Below are 18,127 nucleotides of genomic sequence, written 5' to 3'. Positions count from 1 at the left end.
CTTTGAAAATTAAACCATAAACAGGATTTAAGACTTTTTTATACATAAATACTCATACATCGAGATATTTTTTTGTTATTTTCAATCTACTTATCACACTTCCGTTAATTGATTGACAATGAAGACAACAGTAAAACAAAAAGTAAATTGGAAAGAGAAAACTCAAAATATGTGTGGAAATTTTAATTTTCTTCTTTAGGGAAAATATTCCCCTAAACAATGTTTGACAACAACCAACAAAAAATGCCACAGTCTGCAGAAAAACACTTTGGGTTCCTAAACATACGAGACATTTCGTCTCATGCAGTCACATTCCCGCACTTACTATGCTGGGAAGGCGACATGAAATGTTATTTAAAGAATTTGTTTTGTATTCAATGAACTCCCACCACATATTGACTAAGTAGTACGAGAAGATGATACACTTGTGAATGTTTTTGAATGTTTTTTGCTTTTTTGTTGTCTTCTTGAAAGTGGTTGACTTTAGTGGCAGTTCGGTGTGGAAAGTATTATTTGTGGTATTTTATTGTCGCAACTAAATATGTGACAAAATAAGTGAAAATATATATAAAACAAGTCAGAATGTTATATTCGGCCGAATTTTCTACATTTACTCCCCAAACATTGTAACGAATATCTGCAGTTTTTGTCAAAAATTAAATTTTTTGTGAAAAATATTTTTTTTTTTACTGAAAATAAATTTTTTTGTAAAAAATCAATTTTTTGGCAAAAATTCAAATTTAAAAAAAAAATCCAATTTTAGAGAAAAATTTAATTTCTAGGCGAATAAAGTCAACTCTAATCTAGACGAATAATGTCAATTCTATTCTAGACGAATAAAGTCAACTCTATTCTAGTCGAATAATGTCAATTCTATTCTAGTCGAATAAAGTCAACTCTATTCTAGTTGAATAAAGTCTACTCTATTCTAGTCGAATAAAGTCGACACTATTCTAGTTGAATAAAGTCAACTCTATTCTAGTCGAGTAAAGTCGACACTATTCTAGTCGAATAAAGTCGACACTATTCTAGTCGAAAAAAGTCGACACTATTCTAGTCGAATAAAGTCAACTCTATTCCAGTCGAATTAAGTCAACTCTATTTAAGTCGAGTAAAGTCAACTCTATTCTAGTCGAATAAAGTCAACTCTATTCTAGTCGAATAAAGTCGATACTATTCTAGTCGAATTAAGTCAACTCTATTATAGTCGAATAAAGTCAACTCTACTCTATTCTAGTCGAATTAAGTCAACTCTATTCTAGTCGAATAAAGTCAACTCTATTCTAATCGAATAAAGTCGACACTATTCTAGTCGAATAAAGTCGACTCTATTCTAGTTGAATAAAGTCTACTCTATTCTAGTCGAATAAAGTCGACACTATTCTAGTCGAATAAAGTCAACTCTATTCTAGTCGAATAAAGTTAACTCTATTCTAGTCGAATAAAGCCAACTCTATTCTAGTCGAATAAAGTCAACTCTATTCTAGTCGAATTGAGTCAACTCTATTTAAGTCGAATAAAGTCAACTCTATTCTAGTCGAATAAAGTCAACTCTATTCTAGTCGAATAAAGTCGACACTATTCTAGTCGAATAAAGTCAACTCTATTCTAGTTGAATAAAGTCAACTCTATTCTAGTCGAATAAAGTCAACTCTATTCTAGTCGAATTAAGTCAACTCTATTTAAGTCGAATAAAGTCAACTCTATTCTAGTCGAATAAAGTCAACTCTATTCTAGTCGAATAAAGTCGACACTATTCTAGTCGAATTAAGTCAACTCTATTATAGTCGAATAAAGTCAACTCTACTCTATTCTATTCGAATAAAGTCAACTCTATTCTAGTCGAATTAAGTCAACTCTATTCTAGTCGAATAAAGTCGACACTATTCTAGTCGAATAAAGTCAACTCTATTATAGTCGAATTAAGTCAACTGTATTTTAGTCGAATAAAGTCAACTCTATTCTAGTCGAATAAAGTTAACTCTATTCTAGACGAATAAAGGCAACCCTATTCTAGTCGAATAAAGTCAACTCTGTTCTAGTCGAATAAAGTCAACTCTATTCTAGTCGAGAAAAGTCAAGTCTATTCTAGTCGATTTAAGTCAACTCTATTCTAGACAGTCAACTCTGTACTAGTCGAATAAAGTCAACTCTATTCTAGGAGAATAAAGTCAACTCTATTCTAGTCGAATAAAGTCAAATGTCTTCTAGACGAACAAAGTCAACTCTGTTCTAGTCGAATAAAGTCAACTCTCTTCTAGTCGAACAAAGTCAACTCTATTCTAGTCGAATGAAGTCAACTCTCTTCTTGTCGAATAAAGTCAACTCTATTCTAGTTGAATAAATTCAACTCTATTCTAGTCGAGTAAAGTCAGCTCTATTGTAGGCGAATAAAGTCAACTCTATTCTAGACGAACAAAGTCAACTCAATTCTTGACGAATAAAGTCAACTAACTCTGTTTTAGTCTAACACAATCTATGTTTTTTAGTTTTATCAAATTAAACACATTCTAGTAGAATAAATTGGAACCCCTTCTAGTTGAATAATGAACGACTCGAATCTAGACGAATAAATCCGAGTAAATTCATAGACATGACAATCATATCTTCTATATTGTGATTACTTTCGTATTCCATTCCTATCAATGTTAAAATAGTTGTTAGAAATATCCTGATTAACTTAAGTAAAGACCCTCATCAGTAAGGATGTATTTATATATGTTCGAAAGAGGAATAAACAAATTCCTACACATACTAAATTCTATCTTAATATTACAATTATACACTTACAATTGACATATACACATATAGGTTGTATATTATGCATATGTGTGTATATTGTCCTGCCATGTCCTACTTGTATGTGGCATAGTAAATATTGCCACATAGAAAGTATACACACATATAAATTGTTGTTTATTATTATTTTGTTCTTGTTATTGTTAGATGCTGTCTAAGCAACAAAGACTAAAACTACGATAATAACAACAAGGATAATCATTTGAAAATAACAGGCGAAAAGTAAAATAAAACAAAAACACATGCAAACTAGTTCATACCTAAACCCTAGCCAAGGCGAATTGGTTACAAAATCAGCAAAAACAAAAAAACGAAAAGATTACAAACTGACAAAGTTTGTAAACAAAAACATAAATAATCCATGCAAAAGGACAATGATTGTCATGAAGGAATGAATATAAGTAACTAGTCAAATGAAGGGAAGATAGGAAAACAAAAGTTTTCCTTTTTTTAAACTAGTATAAAATTTATTTATTCGTATCTGATAAAAATACTTTAATTTATGCTGAAAATCATCTATACAAATAAGGAAACAAAAACAACAACAACAACAATATTAACAAGAAATCAGTTTTGTTTGGCTTTCTTTTATCGTTTAGGTCAATTCCAGGAAAATAAGAGTGTTGATTGTTTAGAAAATTATATATTTAGAACTTGTGGCTACTTTGTATTGTTTTTGCAGTGGTTGTGGTTAAATATTTAATTAAAACTTGTGTAATTTGGGTCAATTAATGTAAATAAAAATGCCAAAATAAGAAAATTTCAGATTTTGGTATGATCTTTGATCATTATAAGAATAATGTTGTTGTTTGACTTTAAGGCAAAATTTTTCTTATTACTTAAATTTTTGTTATTATGTAAGGCAACGGTCTACCGTTTTTTGATCGAATAAAGACGTCCCTATTTTATTTGAAATAGTTGACCAGTTGCCGAATAATGTCAAATCTATTCTAGTTAGAAAAGTTCGACTATAGTTTAAATCGAATAATTTTGACTCTATTTTAGTTGAAAAAAGTCGTCACTATTCTAGTCAAATTAAGTCAACTCTATTCTAGTCGAATAAAGTCGACTCTATTCTTGTCGAATAAAGTCAACTCTATTCTGGTCGAAAAGTCGACTCTATTCTAGTCGAATAAAGTCGACTCTAATGTAGTCGAGTAAATTCCACTAGAGTCTAGTGAAATACAGCCGGCTCTATTCTACTGGAATATAGTCGACTATAATCTAGTCGAATACAGTCGACTCTATTCTAGTCGAATAAGGTAGATTCTATTCTAGTCTTATAACACCGACTCTATTTGAGTTGAAAAAGCCGAGTCTATTCTAGTCGAAAAAGGTCGATTATATTCTTATCGAATAATGTCGACCCTATTCTATTCGAATAAAGTCGACTATATTCTAGTTGAATAAAGTCGGCTCTGTTCTAGTTGAATAAATTGGACTCTATTCTAGTCGAATAAAATCGACTCAATTCTAGTCGAATAAAGTCGACTATATTGTAGTCGAATAAAGTCAACTGTATTCTAGTCGAATAAAGTCGACTGTATTCTAGTCGAATAAAGTCGACTCTATTCTAGTCGAATAAAGTCGACACTTTTTCTCTATTCTAGTGGAATAATGTCGACTCTATTCTAGTCGAATAAAGTCGACTCTATTCTAGTCGAAAAAAGTCTACTCTATTCTAGTTGAATAAAGTCGACTCTATTCTAGTCGAATGAAGTCGACTCTATTCTAGTCGAATAAAGTCGATTCTATTTTAGTCAAATAAAGTCGACTCTATTCTAGTCGAATGAAGTCGACTCTATTCTAGTTGAATAATGTACTCTATTCTAGTTGAATAATGTCGACTCTATTCTAGTCGAATAAAGTCGACTCTATTCTAGTCTAATAAATTCGACTCTATTCTAGTCGAATAAAGTCGACTCTATTCTTGTCGAATAAAGTTGACTCTATTCTAGTTGAATAAAGTCGACTCTATCCTGGTCGATTAAAGTTGACTCTATCCTTGTCGATTAAAGTCTACTCTATTCTGGTCGAATAAAGTCGACACTTTTTTAGTCGAATAAAGTCGACTCTATTCTAGTCGAATGAAGTCAACTCTATTCTAGTCGAATAAAGTCGACTCTATTCTAAGCGAATAAAGTCGACTCTATTCTAGTCGAATAAATTCGACACTATTCTAGTCCAGTAAACTCAACTCTATTTTTGTCGAATAAGGTCGACTCAATTTCAGTCGAATAAAGTCGACTCTATTCTAGTCGAATACAGTCGACTCTAATCTAGTCAATTACAGTTGACTCTCTTCTAGTCGAATAAGGTCGATTCTATACTAATCTTATAATATTAGCTCTATTCAAGTCGAAAAAAGTCGATTACATTCTAGTCGAATAATGCCGGCCCTATCATAGTCGAACAAATTCGACTCTATTCTAGTCGAATAAAGTCGACTCTATTCTAGTCGAATAAGGTTCACTCTATTCTAGTCTAATAAAGTCGACTTTATTCTATTCGTATATAGTCGAATAGACTCTATTCTAGTTGACTAATGTCGATTCTATTCAAATAAAGACGACTCTATTCTAAAGTCGACTCTATTCTCGTCAACTAAAGTAGACTCTATTCTAGTCGACTTACTCTATTTCAGTCGAATAAACTCTATTCTAGTCTAATAAAGTTTATTAGGTTGTCTCTATTCTCTCTAACATCGATCAACAGTACTTTACGATAGATTTAAAATTTTTAAGAAAGTTACCACTTGCATATAATTACTTATAGTAAACGGTATATACATATGTACATTTGTGGCAAGAAATTAATTATTTATAATGTTGTGTATATTACAATCAGTCGATTTAATTAAAATAATATTAAAACATTCATATATGTGAAAAGATTTTTTTCTTTATAAAAAATTGCAATTATAAATAGTGTTATTAATATAAAACGCGTTAAATAATTTCACCTTGGAGTGTTGGCAACTAGAAGATATAAAACAAGTACTAAATTATACTAGGCCATACTCGACTATAGAATACCCTTAAATCGAACAAAATTCTCGAGATATACATACATTTGCCTAATTAAGTATATAGTAAAATGATGTCAAGATCAAAGATATATCACAATCAAGAAGATATATGTAGATTGTGTTATATAGCTTACGTATAAGCCTTTAATTGAGAGATATCTTGATGGATATAGGGTTTAAACGTCACAAACATTTTTGTCCTCCACTACATTGAGGTATAGAGGTTGAGTAATTCCTGCTGAATTATCATATTACTGATTCCTATCAGAATCTAGAACTAATATTGCATACCAAAGATTTATGAGATCCAACAAGATCGTAAGATATCTACACTAAATATGCAACCTACTGTTCAATGATTCTAAAAGACCCACTCATAGCTGGCAAATGAAATTCTCTTGAATATAATTATTTGTTGTACAATACAATGCTAAAAAGAAAAACAATTAATGTTGTACTAATTGGACCTAAGAACTACTAACAGTTTTCAAAAGTATTTAATAAGAAATTTTCTTTTGCTTCATAAACTACTGCTCAACTATAATGACCAGCAAATATTCTCAAAATTTTAAAAATTTGTTTAATTTTAGTCGAATATTTGCTCGACTATGTGGTTGTGATGTTATAAATGTAAATTATAAAATGCATTGGAAAACGTTAGCGATTTTCATACTCATGAATATGGCGCTAGGAAGTCTCTTCTATAGCAATTATGTCGAAGTAATTGTCAAGGGAGATGTATATAATCTTTTGAAAACTACCTCGGTGGTAGGAACTGGAGTACAGGTATATATATATATTTATCTAAAAACTTATTAATAAATCAAATTTCTAAAACATATTCCTACCCTAACCATATCTAGGGCTATGCCAAATTTATAAATGTTATTAAACAGAAAAATAATTTTCGTTTTGTCTACAACGAAATCCTGGACATGTACGAAACATGCGAATTGAAATCCCATGCTTATACAAAATGGTTAGCATATAATCTGGCTTTGATTAAGAAACTTCTACTGATCACATTCCTTATTGCACTGATGACCAGTGTGGGTGTAATTATTGTTCCCATCTATATGTTAATATTCATGAATAAACGTGTTGATGTTCTGCCATTCGCTTGGCCATTTATAGATGGCTCTACTGATATTGGTTTTTATATAACACTTGTTGGTCATATAAGTTGTGTAATATTTGGTGGTTATGGTAATTTCGCTAATGATTCATGGCTGTTTATATTCGCTTCGCATGTAACCCTAATGAAGAATGTTTTAAAGTGTAAATTTGATGATTTGGATGAAATTTTAAAGGAATTTCCAAAAGATCCTAAGAAATCAAAAGAACCATTAGATGATATATTCAAATGGCATCAGAAATATTTAATGTGAGTATAACATTAAAGAACACTGTATAGTCGAAAAAGCATAGAAAGCTCTATAGTATACTATGGTCTCTATAGAGATTTTTTGTAGTTCAGAGACCATAGAACTCTCTGTAGACTAGGCAATATAGAATCCTTTATGGTCTTGACACTTAGTCTAAAAGCCCTAGAACGTTGAAAAGCTGAAACAATATAGAATTCAAAGTCAAATCACTTTAGAGCTCTCAGTACTCGAGACACTATAAACCTCTCAATAGTCAAGACACTGCAGTCGACATACTATTAGATTCCCTTTAGTCGGGACCAGAGATACCAGCCGAGCAAAATTATTGGCGGCGGCGGCGCAACCCTTTTAGGTCGGCGGCGGCGTCTTATTATAGAAAATATCGGCGGCGGCTAAATTGTCGGCTCAATTTAACTTTTTCTTCAGAAATTGACCTTATAAGCGTTTATTATATTGAAAAATCTCTGTATAATAGTCTGCTATATAAAAACCTGTCTCTATATAAGATTTTTCTGCAGAAAATGGACATTATTGTAGTAGTTATCACTATTTTAATATTAGCACAATATTGTGTGGCAACTCTTTTCAATTTGCCATAAGAATTTAAAATAGTGGCAACTCTGTTCAAATTGGTGAAATTATTTTCTGAAAGACATGTGCGATTCCAAGCTTTATCAGTGGCTACGTTTAAGCCGGCTTAGCTTTTGAACCGAAAGAAGTCGGCGGCGGCGCGGCTTGCAAAATATTATCGGCGGCCAGCCGCCGCCGTTTTGAGCTGTCTCGGCTTGTATCTCTGATCGGGACACCATACTGTAGACAAAGTATACCTCTTAATAGTAGTGATACTAGAGAACCATACTACAGAACCATAGACTTTATAGCCGAGACACTATATAACTCTTTAAAGTCAAAACACTTTAGAAGTCAATGTAATCCAGACTCTCTGTAGTCGACACACAATTTAACATTCCATAGAACTCTCCGCAGTCAAGACTTTCGTGAACTTCATATACATATCTGAGAACTCTATATAGTCCAGACACTGTAGAACTCTTAATATGCGAGACTGGCAACCTCAGTAGAAATATCAGATAGACTTTGGCACTATCTGGAATTAAAACATTCTCTGTAGTATAGAAACTATAGACCTATCTATAGTTAAAACACCAATCTCTCAAGAGTCCATACACTTTTTAAGAAGTCATGTTTTATGCTCCAAATAAGAGAGTTTTATAAAATATCGTATTAATTCTGGTCGGTCATAACCGACTATAATTTCTTATTTATTTTCTTTTGAAATTGAAAACTTAATTCAATTATTCTATAAATTTCTATTTAAAACACTTTTCAAAAAGTTTCTGCAACACCATTAGGGATACATTTTTCTGGGTTATCTTTATACAAATCGGCTTTGAATTTTTGGGTATTATTTGTACAATTGTTTGCATGTTTCTCGATATATGGCCACCGGCTCCGGTTTATTTAATCTACTTATATTCTCTTCTGATTTCTTATTGTTCTTTGGGCAATTTAGTCGAATTATCGGTAAGATTTTATAAACATTTAAAATTTTTTTTTACAAATAAAGATTTTCTTACTTTCTTACTTTTACAGAACGATGATGTCATTGAAATGATTTATAATTCTTGCTGGTATAATTTAACTGTTTCCGAACAGAAAATGATTTTGATTATGTTGCGTGAGTCGCAAAAATCTAAGGGTATTTCGATTGGCGGTGTGGCTCCCTTATCGATGAATACAGCTTTACAAATTACAAAAACCGTTTATACCATGACAATGATGCTTATGGAGTCATTGAATTAAATGTTTATTTGATAACAAATTTAAGAAATCAAATTTTGAATGTATGACACAGTTAGAGTAGTTCACCATTAAAGCACGTTATCGTACTAGAAACATTTTCTTTAAAAATCACTAGCAATATTTTTTTAATAAAAATTAGATTGCACGCAAAAGAAAACAGGATGTTTATTTAAAACTATTTATTTAAGAATTTTAATAATAACTAAAAAGTCTTCAAATCAATTCTAGTCCAATACACGTTACTATATAGACTCTTGGCGCATATATCCAACTCTATTCTAGTCGCATTCACTGGACTTAATTGTAGTCGATTACACTAGACTTCTAGACAAAGAACTTTAGTTGAATTATTCTAGTCGAATACATTAGATTACATTCCAATCAAATACATTCGACGCTCTTGCAGTCGAATACATCCGACTCAGTTCTTATCGATAACATTCGACTCAGTTCAAGTCCAATAGATTCGACTCGATTCGAATACATTCGTCTTATTCTAGTCGAATACATTCGACGCTATTGTAGTCGAATACATTCTACTCAATTTTAGTCGAATAGATTCAACTCTATTCTAGTCGAGTGCATTCGACTCTATTCTTGTCGAATACATTCGACTCTATTCTAGTCGAATACATTCGACTGTGTTCTAGTCTAACACATTATATTCTGTTCTAGTCGAATACATTCGACTCTGTTCTAGTCGAATACATTCGACTCTGTTCTAGTCGAATACATTCGACTCTGTTCTAGTCGAATACATTCGACTCTGTTCTAGTCGAATACATTCGACTCTGTTCTAGTCGAATACATTCGACTCTGTTCTAGTCGAATACATTCGACTCTGTTCTAGTCGAATACATTTGACTCTGTTCTAGTCGAATACAATCGACTTTATTCTAATCGAATAGAATCGACTCTATTCTAGTCGAATACAATCGACTCTGTTCTAGTTGAATACAATTGACTCTATTCTCTATTGTAGTCGAATACATTCGACTATATTTTAGTCGCATAAATTCGACTATATTCTAGTCGAATACATTCGACTCTAGTATAGCACATTAGATTCTGTTCTAGTCAAATACATTTGACTATGTTCTAGTCGAATACATTCGACTATGTTTTAGTCGAATACATTCGACGCTGTTCTAGTCGAATACATTCGACTCTGTTCTATTCGAATACATTTGACTATGTTCTAGTCGAATACATTCGACTATGTTTTAGTCGAATACATTCGACTCTGTTCTAGTCGAATACATTCGACGCTGTTCTATTCGAATACATTCGACTCTGTTCTAGTCGAATACATTCGACTCTGTTCTAGTCGAATACAATCGACCTTATATAGTCGAATACAATCGACTCTATTCTAGTCGAATATAATTGACTCAATTCTACTCGAACACATTCGACACTATTCTAGTCGAATACATTCGATTCTATTCTAGTCGAATACATTCGACTCTATTCTAGTCGAATACATATAACTCTATTCAAGTTGAATACATTCGACGCTATTCCTGCCGAATATATTCTAGTCGAATACATTCAACTCCATTCTAGCCGAATACATTTTACTCTATTCTAGTTGAATACATTCGACTTTATTCTATAATAAATATAAATAAATAAATATTATATTTAATAATTGTAGTTTTTTGAAAACTAAACAAAACATCTGTTGTTAAAGATTAATTATTTATAATGTTATGTGTTTAACAATTAGTCGCTTTTATTATTAAAACACTCACATGTGCCAGTGATAGAATTTTGTTCTTTAAAAAAAAAATTTAAATAATTTTTCTTTGAGGTGTTAAATAATATTTAAGAGTAATAGTGAATAGTATAAAAATAAACAAACGTCGCACAACGGGAAAATGCTTAAAAGTATGTTAGACCGATTACACCGTACCACAAGATTGTTGTACACATGAGCATGGTGGCAACGGTAAATATCCTATATGAATAAATTTTGCTAGAGCGATTTACGATAACATTGTAGTGTTTTATGTAGAATTCCATATTAGTGATTAAAAGTGAATTTACCTGCAAGTCTAAAGGGGTCTTCATATAGAGGCTAGGGTCAAAATCGGCAGTTTTGGGTCAAGAGAAGTGTATGTGTCAAATTTCATCAAATTATCTTGAAAATTGTGACATGTAGCATGCCACAAGGTTTACATGGACATACAGACGGACAGACAGACACACAGACAAGCGACAGATGGACAGACAGACATACAGACACAGGCAGACAGGTTGGCAACAGATAGACGGACGGACAGACAGACAGACAGACGGAAAGACAGACGGAAAGACAGACAGATAGGCTGACAGACAGACACAGGCAGGCAGGTGGCCAGATGGACGTATAGACATGGTCATAGCTCAATCGCCTCAGATATCGATTCTGAGCCGATTATTATGCTGTAAGGTGGATCAATATTTTGGGTGTTACAAGCAACAGCACAAATGCATAATACGCTCCCCATTATAGTGGCGTGGGGTATATAATTTTAAATTTACATTTTTAAAACAAGTAGGAAAGTATAGTCGGGCATGGCCGACCATATAATACCCTACACCATGAGTATATTTTAAAAATTTTTATTTTTCATAACGAAACTTTTATGTTGAATTTTACCTTAATTGCAAAGTATGTAAGCAATTTTTTGATAAAAAACAAATTTTCTAAATGAGGCTTCATATAGGAGTATAGGTCAAACATGGGCCGATCCTCATTAAATTTGTTAAAAGGATATGTTTCCAGTTAGTTTTGTTGAGTTTCATTGCGATATAAATGGTTACAAGTCAATTTTAGACGTATAAGACATTTTTTGAAGAGGGGTTTGTATGGGGGCTAGGGTTAAATAAGGACCGATCATTGCGAAAATCGGCAGTGTCATTTATACTTATATAAAACTTATTTGTGCCATTTGTACCTTGCGCACAAGGTTTACATGGACAACCAGCCAGCCGGACAGACGGACGGACGGACATGTCTTAATCGACTCAAAAAATGATTCTGAATCGATCGGCATACTTTAAGGTGGGTGTAGGACCAATATTTTTGTGTGTTACAAACATCAGCACAAACGTATAATACCCTCCCCACTATAGTGGTGTAGGGTATACAAATATTTCGTAAAAATAAACGATTTTTTTATAATTTTGCATTTTACTAAAATATTTCGTACAATTTCGTAAAAATTATGAAACAAGTGAAAACCATGAAACATTTCATAGCATGTACGACATTTTTCGTTTATATTAGGTATAAAGGGTGAATACAAATACAATTTAATAAAATTTTTTGTAAATAGTATGTACCTCAAATTTTAAATTCCTTTAAATAAAAAATGAAAAAACTGATTACGCAGTTTATGTACTTTCGTGCATACGACGAAGGTTTTCTATCTTTGTTGTCCAAATTAAAACTATAAATTGTTTGATTCGTATTGAACCGATCATAAATATATTTTCAAATCAAAATTTTCTAATATTTTATAAACACAATGTTATGAACTGATAATTTTAAATTTTAAATTATAACTTAAACATAAATTCATTAACTCTATTGATCCACTTCCATGGACGTCTGCCATCTTTAAAGGCAAAAATCTCATACTCAATTACAAATGTTATGAGAGCACACAGCAAACCACAAATCCAAACTGCAAAACCATAATATAAATACTTCAAACTTAAAGGTTTCTCCAATTCTATATCGAACATAAGTTTTATATTGCCGCTCAATACACCATCCCACTTTGTATCCATAAGAAACTTTTGCACCAAACCACTTTCAAATATACGCATTAAATATTTATTAAGATGATCAATTAAAGGGGAACGATGGGGAACGGTTACATAAAGTGGACGATAGAATAAAGCCTCATCTAGTTTACGGGCAATTGGATGTTTGAGATAATATTGCTGGAATAATAGATAATCCATAAATTCATCGTGCACGGTATACATATAGGTCATATTCAGCTTCTGACGGTTAGTATATAATTCAGCATTATTACCCGTATGTATACGTTGTTTTATGCTTTGGGGTATATTTATTTCAAGCATAAAATTTACATCGGCCGTATATTCTAATAGAGTCAAACGGGTACGAGCAATGTCTTGAAATGTCTTAAGTTGCGGTTCATATACCTTAGAGGTAAGCAGGCTGGACAAAGTAGAACTGTAGTAGGTGGTGAGAAATATACCCGTAAATAGGAACAGTAAGTGTAAAAGAAAATGTTTTATTGTTTTATTTTCTTTTCCAAATCCATTAAAAAGAAATAAGATTATGCTAAAAGTTGTCATAACTAATTTACTTAAATCTTTTACTTTAGTTGTAGTATATTCCATATAATACATTAAAACGAATAACATAATAGTACTTGCCATAATTATCAAACCTATATAATGCATTAAGGGCAATATCAGATATAAACTAGATGTTATTTCTCTGGCATTAGGTACCATTAGTGTTACTTTACTCAAATGCATAACATTGCTAGTGTCAAAATAATCCTTAAATTTGAGTAAATATATTGGTATCAAACAGAAGCCCATTTCTGTAAGGGCTTCTAAACTCTCCTTTTGACTGACATTACTCGACCATACATCGATGGAATAATGTTCGATGGTGGCATTGTAGTATTGTAAATATAATTGTAACCATTTGTAGAAGTAACCGGTGCGAATCAGTTGACCTTGACGATTTCTATACGAATAGCACTGATTGGGAAACTGAAAGAAAGGTAAAAGGCACGGACGTTGATGAAAATTATTTAAATGAGTTTTATCCCAGAATTGTCCAACATTACTGAGTTGCCGAACTTTTATATGGGGATAAGGATGATAGGTGTACAGGTGCTGTTGTGACCACAATAATACCGATATAAAACCTTTGGACCAGCAATTTTGAAATATTTGTAATAGCTGGCTGTTAAAGTCTAACAGCTTCTCTGTGTATTCTCTTTCATATATCAATAATATATCCTTAAAATGTCTTCGCCACAATAAGCGTTCCAATAACTGAAAAGTGTTATTAATTTGTTTTACGTTAAGCCAAACTATAGCTAAACATTCACTATTATATTGTTCATATAGAGGTTTAAAGTCTTGCATTAAATCAGCTTTTACTACTTTGCTATAGTTAGCTTTATCTATAATTATTTTGGGCATTTGTATTAATTTGGCTATTTCCGTAATTTTTTGATTAATTTTTACATTTTCTTGTAGATTTATTAAAACATTGAGATTTAATTTAGAATTTTCGTTAATATTATTAATTACTTCCACCATACTATGGTTAGTTTTAGCCAATATTCTTTTATTACTAAGTAAGCTGAGTAAAACTATTGTAAATATAATGCGTGATTTATCTGACGACATTTTGTTCAACTAAACTATAAACTGAGTGTGAAGAGGTTTTGTTTTATAATATTTTTTATATAGGATTTAGTGTCAATTACATTAATTGCTTTGTAATATTACTTCCGTTTATTTTTGGTAAAGTCAAAAGAAGGCGTTGGGGAGTTACGCCACGAAATAACTCCCCAAAAACAAAAATGAAATAACTTCTCAAATTTGGGGACTTATTTCATTATTCCCAAATGAAAAAAAATGCCCCAACAAAATGAAATAACTCCCTAAATTGTAATGAAATAACACTCCATTTTTGGGGATTTATTTCATGTGAAACAAATCACTAATTTAAAAATGAAATAAGTTCCCATTTAAAAACTCGACATATGGAGATAAAAAAGAACAAATTATGGAACAAGTAGGTTTTCGAGGGCTTCAAAGTTTGATATATTTCAGTTTAATCGATTCGATAAAGATTTCCTAAATGGACAGCCTGCGGCCGGGCTTATAAACTTTCTACTTTATGATATGTCCAACAACGGTTTCGCTTAATAAATATGCACAATACAGACGGCCTACGGTCGGACGTAAGGATTTGACACTCTGTAATATGTCCAAAACCGGCCTTGCTTAGTAAGGATTTCCTAATTAGCCGGCCTAAGGCCGAACGCTCTTGTTACAGTGTATTCTTAGCGAAGAGGGTGTCCCCTATACCACAGAGGAGAAAATTTTTGCGCCCGGCCGAAGGCCGTTCAACAACGGTTTCGCTTAATAAATAGATGGCCTACGGCCGGACGTAATGATTTACCACTCTGCAATATGTCCAAAACAATTTTTGAGCCCGGCCGAAGGCCTTTCAACAACGGTTTCGCTTAATAAATATGCTTTAAATAGGTGGTCTACGGCCGGACGTAATGATTTACCACTCTGTAATATGTCCAAAACCGGCCACAGGAGAAAATTCATGCGCCCGACCGAAGGCCGTGCAACAACGGTTTCGCTTAATAAATATGCATTAAATAGAAGGTATACGGCCGGACGTAATGATTTACCACTCTGTAATATTTCCAAAACCGGCTTCAATTAGTAAAGATTTCCTAAATAGCCGGCCTAAGGCCGAACGCACTTGATACACGGAAAGTGAAGCTGATGTCCAATATATACCACAGAGGAGAAAATCCTTGCGCCCAGCCGAAGGCCGTCTATCAAACATATATTTTTTTTTATTTCGTTTGATAAAAGTAATATAATTAAATAACTCCCCAAAAATATTTTTAGAAATTTATTTCATTTTATTGAATTTTGAGAAAATATTTGTTTATTATTTTAAATGTGCCACAATTCCCCAAGAAGGGAATTAAATCCCCAAATTTCATTGTTATTGCTTTCTGAACAAATTTTTAGGGAGTTATTTCCTTTTTTGTTTTGAGGAGTTATTTTGTGGGGAGTTTTTTCATGAAGCCGTTGAAAATATTATTAAGGCAGTCAAATTATCAGATCTAGTTAATAGATAGTGTTTGAAGTTAATTTGATTTAATAAAATCAAATTAGTTGATTACTTTTGTCTTTAACATAGTGTTAAACCGTGTCGTAGAGGGGAAGTTTTTAGGTAAAATTCTGTAATGATTACAACTATTTTGAATAGGTTTATGAAGAGTATGGCCAAATTTAATAATTTTTTTTAATTTTTGGGAGTCGCAACGTATTAAAATCTTCTAATAGTCTGGTGTAGGGAATAATAATTTTGTATAGACATGTGTAGCATTAGACCGATTACACTGTAGCACAATATAGGAAAAATTGTTGTACACATGAGCAAGATATATACATACTTTGGATGCTACATACCTGATAATGAGTGTGTTAAAAATGTGGATTGTTGCGAATCGTCCAAGGTTCCTGGATTAAAGATATATGTATCTTACCTGTGTTAATTTTAGCCATCAGACAGTTGGTAGCCGTCTCGCTCCGATGAAGGTTTATTTGGATAACCTCAAGCATTGTCATCCATTTAAACTGTCTTCCAGTGAGCTGGTGATCACCTCCTGGCTCTTTGGATTTCACTCCTCCAGGTAACCTGAAGTGGCTATTAATGCAGTAGATTCTATTGATGGCATAGGAAAACCAGTCTTTTTAATCGACAACATTACAATTTTGGAAAGCACTGCTGTTCTGTCTTCGGGCGAGTGAGTGATGTCCTCCTCGCTTTTAGGATTTGACTCCTCAAAGTTCATTTCCATTTAAACTGTCTTCCAGTGAGCTGGTGATCACCTCCTGGCTCTTTGGATTTCACTCCTCCAGGTAACCTGAAGTGGCTATTAATGCAGTAGATTCTATTGATGGCATAGGAAAACCAGTCTTTTTAATCGACAACATTCCAATTTTGGAAAGCACTGCTGTTCTGTCTTCGGGCGAGTGAGTGATGTCCTCCTCGCTTTTAGGGCTTGACTCCTCAAAGTACTTGCTAGTGATGCCTTAGGTGTTTTAGTGTCCTTATAAGGGACGGTTTTGACAGCCTTTTCAATCGGCGCCTTCCCAATTTTGAAAATGACAGTTAGTGGTAACATTCTTGCTTTTAGGATTTGACTCCTCAACGTTATCAGTAGTGGCTACCTTTCCTTCCTCGCTTTTCGAGGCTTCTTTTTTTTGAGATACCCTAACCTTCGAGGTTGATTTCGCCGACGTGGTCGTCTTCGGAATATCTATCTTGGCGCTGGCACCCTTTCTCGCAGGATTCTGACTTGAGGTTCCTTTGAGTGACGTATGGCTTGGCTTAGACTGTGTATTAGAAGACGGGGAGCTCTTTTCCCTCTTAGATTTATTCTCAGTTATCAACTTCTCGGGAGACCTCATCCTCTTTGCCTCGTTGAATTGAGTAACTATGATTTCCTGAAGCATCTTTTCCAACTTCCTCCTCTGTGCTCCAGATAGTCTTTTCTTAGTAATAGGTAGTTTAGCTATGCTATCACTCTCCTCCATTTGCTCTACTTCATCCTTTTTGGGATTTGCTATAATGGTGTTGTTATTATCATCTGAGGATTCAAAATCGGAGTCCTTACCTATATTTAAAGGCTGAGGTAGCTTAGAGCTCTCTCCGAGTACATCCTTTTCTTTCATCCCTATGTTTTTGCCAATGGCATGCTGTACACTTGACGCATTTTCCGCCACGGAGGCCAAGGTACCCACCTCTGTAGTAGTATTGCTCACGATTGCAGGATAACGACGACATGTGACTCGCGAGTAGATCAACAGATTCATTCATTTAATAAGGATCCTGTGTCACATGTTCCGTGGTACCATTTGAAGAATGCAAAAGTACTAAATAGTCCCCACTTCATGTTTCTAGGTTGAATATTTTAGAAAATTCCAAAAAGTACCATTTGAGTGATGAAAAGTACTAAAAAGTTCTCTCTTAAAGAATCTTATTCAAAAAGAACCGTATATGTTTAATAATAATGTGTTTTGGATTCATATTATAGAAAATACAAAGAATATAATTTGAAAAAAAAGTAACTAACAAGTGAATACTACCTTTGTGGAAAGTACTCATAAAAATAGTTCCATTTTCTCTCTTTTTGCCTAGGAATAGACTTTTTGAGAGTTAATTTTACTAAATATTCCTTGTTTAAATCTATATATCACAATTAAAACTCCAACGATTCATATCTGCATTTATTTGTTACAGAAAAATTGTGCTTTAAAAAAGTACCAAAAAATTTAC

The 18,127-nt window shown here is 32.9% G+C and overlaps 2 protein-coding genes across 2 annotated transcripts; one reads left to right on the top strand and one right to left on the bottom strand.

The window, feature by feature from the left end:
• Positions 1 to 6,370: 6,370 nt before the first annotated feature.
• Positions 6,371 to 9,036, top strand: LOC119611389 (odorant receptor 67d-like). Its single transcript, XM_037966953.1, has 4 exons — positions 6,371 to 6,613; positions 6,691 to 7,211; positions 8,568 to 8,757; positions 8,827 to 9,036. Exons 1-4 carry the CDS (start codon positions 6,371 to 6,373, stop codon positions 9,034 to 9,036), a joined length of 1,164 nt encoding a protein of 387 aa, XP_037822881.1.
• A 3,546-nt stretch (positions 9,037 to 12,582) lies between these two features.
• LOC119611388 lies at positions 12,583 to 14,433 on the bottom strand. The gene is made up of 3 exons (XM_037966952.1): positions 14,379 to 14,433; positions 13,368 to 14,204; positions 12,583 to 13,139 (listed from the first exon to the last, which is right to left on the bottom strand). The coding sequence occupies exons 1-3, from the start codon at positions 14,431 to 14,433 to the stop codon at positions 12,583 to 12,585; spliced, it is 1,449 nt and encodes a 482-aa protein (XP_037822880.1).
• Positions 14,434 to 18,127: the final 3,694 nt, after the last annotated feature.

This window comes from Lucilia sericata, unplaced genomic scaffold (genome assembly GCF_015586225.1).
Source record: "Lucilia sericata isolate MDLA Ls3-8-SP2 unplaced genomic scaffold, ASM1558622v1 Contig001441F_arrow, whole genome shotgun sequence".
NCBI lineage: Eukaryota > Metazoa > Arthropoda > Insecta > Diptera > Calliphoridae > Lucilia > Lucilia sericata.
Note: the sequence above shows the minus strand (reverse complement) of the source record. Positions and strands in the feature narration are given on the sequence as shown.